This window comes from Myotis brandtii, unplaced genomic scaffold (genome assembly GCF_000412655.1).
Source record: "Myotis brandtii unplaced genomic scaffold, ASM41265v1 scaffold421, whole genome shotgun sequence".
NCBI classification, from domain to species: domain Eukaryota; kingdom Metazoa; phylum Chordata; class Mammalia; order Chiroptera; family Vespertilionidae; genus Myotis; species Myotis brandtii.
Genome location: NW_005366140.1, coordinates 2,333,786 through 2,336,085, shown reverse-complemented (window position 1 = coordinate 2,336,085; position 2,300 = coordinate 2,333,786). Strand labels below are relative to the sequence as shown.

The window sequence follows — 2,300 nt, the reverse complement described above, 5'->3', positions numbered from 1 at the left end:
GGGGGGCGCTTCCTACCGGAGCCTGTAGACAAGGACCTGGGTGCCCTCGTCCTCCACGGAGAAGATGTGGCTCGGGGGGAACCAGCAGGACAGGTCCTCCAGGGCCAGAGCAAAGAGGGAGTGGTACACGGGCAGGATGCCTGAGGGGAGGCCCTTGTCAGCTCCCTCCTGGCCTCCACCTGTCCTCTGCGGCCCCCAAACAGTGCCACAGGCTCTCTGGCACCTTCAGCTGTGACACTGCTCCGCCCCTGCTCACACACACTCCCGGGCTCCCATTGCCCTCAGGAGAGAAGCCACTCACCATCTTCTCAGGGCTCTCTCCCCCTCTCCCCAGGGTATCTCTCTCCCTTGTACTCTTTACCTGGAGGATGATCAGCTGTTTTCCCTCCTGTGCTATCACATGCCATTCCCTCCTCCCTTACCAAACTCCTACTCATCCCTCAAAGCCTCAGTTCCCATGCTGACTCAGGCTGGCAGCTATTCTAGCTCCCAATCCGGGCCCCTCACTCCTACCCATCCCTCTGGCCCTGCATTTTAAGGGCACACTCACCACTGGCCTTAGCAGCCCGAACACACAGCTCTTCAGCCGAGTGGTCCCCAAAGGAAAAGGTTAGGCGCTGAGGGGGCCCAGGACCCCGAGAGGGCAGCAGCACATGCAGGGCACCAGCCTCGGAAGACGAGAGGCTGTAAGAGCGCTCGGGGATCAGGGGTGTCTCTTCACCGGGAGGCGCCATGAGTGCAGCTGCCTGGACAGAGAGGGGCAGGCCCTGAGTTCTGGGCAGAGGGGCAAGACGACATAGAGTAAAACCTTGATATCACAGACTAATTTGGGCGAGGTGGGGGTCCGTTAAAGCCAAGAGTCCATCCTATAATAAAGTGGGTTTTCTGGATGTGTATGTTAAAAAATTGACAAATTAGTTCGTTTACCTGTTTTTTACTTATGTAGACACATTTGTGTGCTTAAAATTAAGTATGTGTGGCCCTGGCCGGTGTGGCTCAGTGGTTGAGCATTGATCTATGAACCAGGAGGTCATGGTTGGATTCCGGTCAGGGCATATGCCTGGGTTGTGGGCTGATCAATGATTCTCTCTCAAAAACATTGATGTTTTTATCTCTCTCCCTCTTCCTTCCTCTCTGAAATCAATACAAATATATATTTTAAAAGTCAAGTATGTAGGAACAGTTTAATTTCACAGAAAATTTTCTCTGTCTATTACTATAATTTTAAATTTATACTGAATGGGTCTAGTAAATGCACGCACTCACCAGTCACAGAGAGTAAACAGTGCACAGGCTGGGTGTGGCTCCGTGCACATTGGAACACGGGCCTCTGCAGAAAGTCACACCAATAGACACAGAACCAATTGCGTGATGGGTGACCACGTGCTAATCGTTCCGGAACATTGTTTAGGAGCGGTGACTCTTGGACTTAAATATGTAAACTATAGTTGTAGATATGTAACATTTATTTCTGTCGGCGAAATTATTAGTGTTTTTTCCCAACATGTGGTCTATTCGCTAAAATTTGTTAAAAATAACAATGAATTGCCGAAACCGGTTTGGCTCAGTGGATAGAGCATCGGCCCGTGGACTAAAGGGTCTGGGGTTTGATTCCAGTCAAGGGTATGTACCTTGATTGCCGGCTTGATTCCGGCCCTGGTCGGGGCTCGTGGGTCTCTCACATCGAAGTTTCTCTCTCTGTGTCTCTTCCCATCCCTTCCACTCTCTCTAAAAATCAATGGGAAAATATTTTCAAGTGAGAATTAAGCAAATCTCTATCTCTCTCCCTTCCTCTCTGTAGAAGGTCAATGGAATATATTTTAAAAAAAATAAAATAAAATAACAATGAATTGCCCTAGCTGGTTTGGCTCAGTGGATAGAGCATCGTCCCGTGGACTAAAGGGTCTGGGGTTTGATTCCGGTCAAGGGTATGTACCTTGATTGCCGGCTTGATTCCGGCCCTGGTTGGGGCTCGTGGGTCTCTCACATCGATGTTTCTCTCTCTGTGTCTCTTCCCATCCCTTCCACTCTCTCTAAAAATCAATGGGAAAATATTTTAAAGTGAGAATTAAGCAAAAATAATAAAATAACAGTGAATTAATAACCAAAAAAAAACCCCTTTGTTAATTTAATTCAGTGGTTCTCAACCTTCCTAATGCTTCGACCCTTTAATACAGTTCCTCATGTTGCGGTGACCCCCAACCATAAAATTATTTTTGTTGCTACTTCGTAACTGTAATTTTGCTACTGTTATGAATCATCATGTAAATATCTGATATGCAGGATGTATTTTCATTGTT

At 47.7% G+C, this 2,300-nt stretch overlaps 1 protein-coding gene across 3 annotated transcripts in view; it reads right to left on the bottom strand.

The window, feature by feature from the left end:
- Positions 1–1,955, bottom strand: part of JAK3 (Janus kinase 3) — a 15,055-nt gene extending 13,100 nt beyond the window's left edge. The window contains exons 1-3 of one of the 3 annotated variants that reach the window (XM_005873878.2): positions 1,937–1,955; positions 551–746; positions 17–140 (exon numbers count right to left, since the gene is read on the bottom strand). In XM_005873878.2, coding sequence (XP_005873940.1) covers positions 17–140; positions 551–734 — 308 coding nt within the window. In that variant the 5' untranslated portion in view covers positions 735–746; positions 1,937–1,955. Of the gene's footprint in view, positions 1–16; positions 141–550; positions 775–1,631; positions 1,658–1,936 lie in introns of those variants that run through there. The other 2 variants (XM_005873877.2, XM_014545787.1) reach the window with 2 other exon arrangements.
- Between the last annotated feature and the right edge of the window lie 345 nt (positions 1,956–2,300).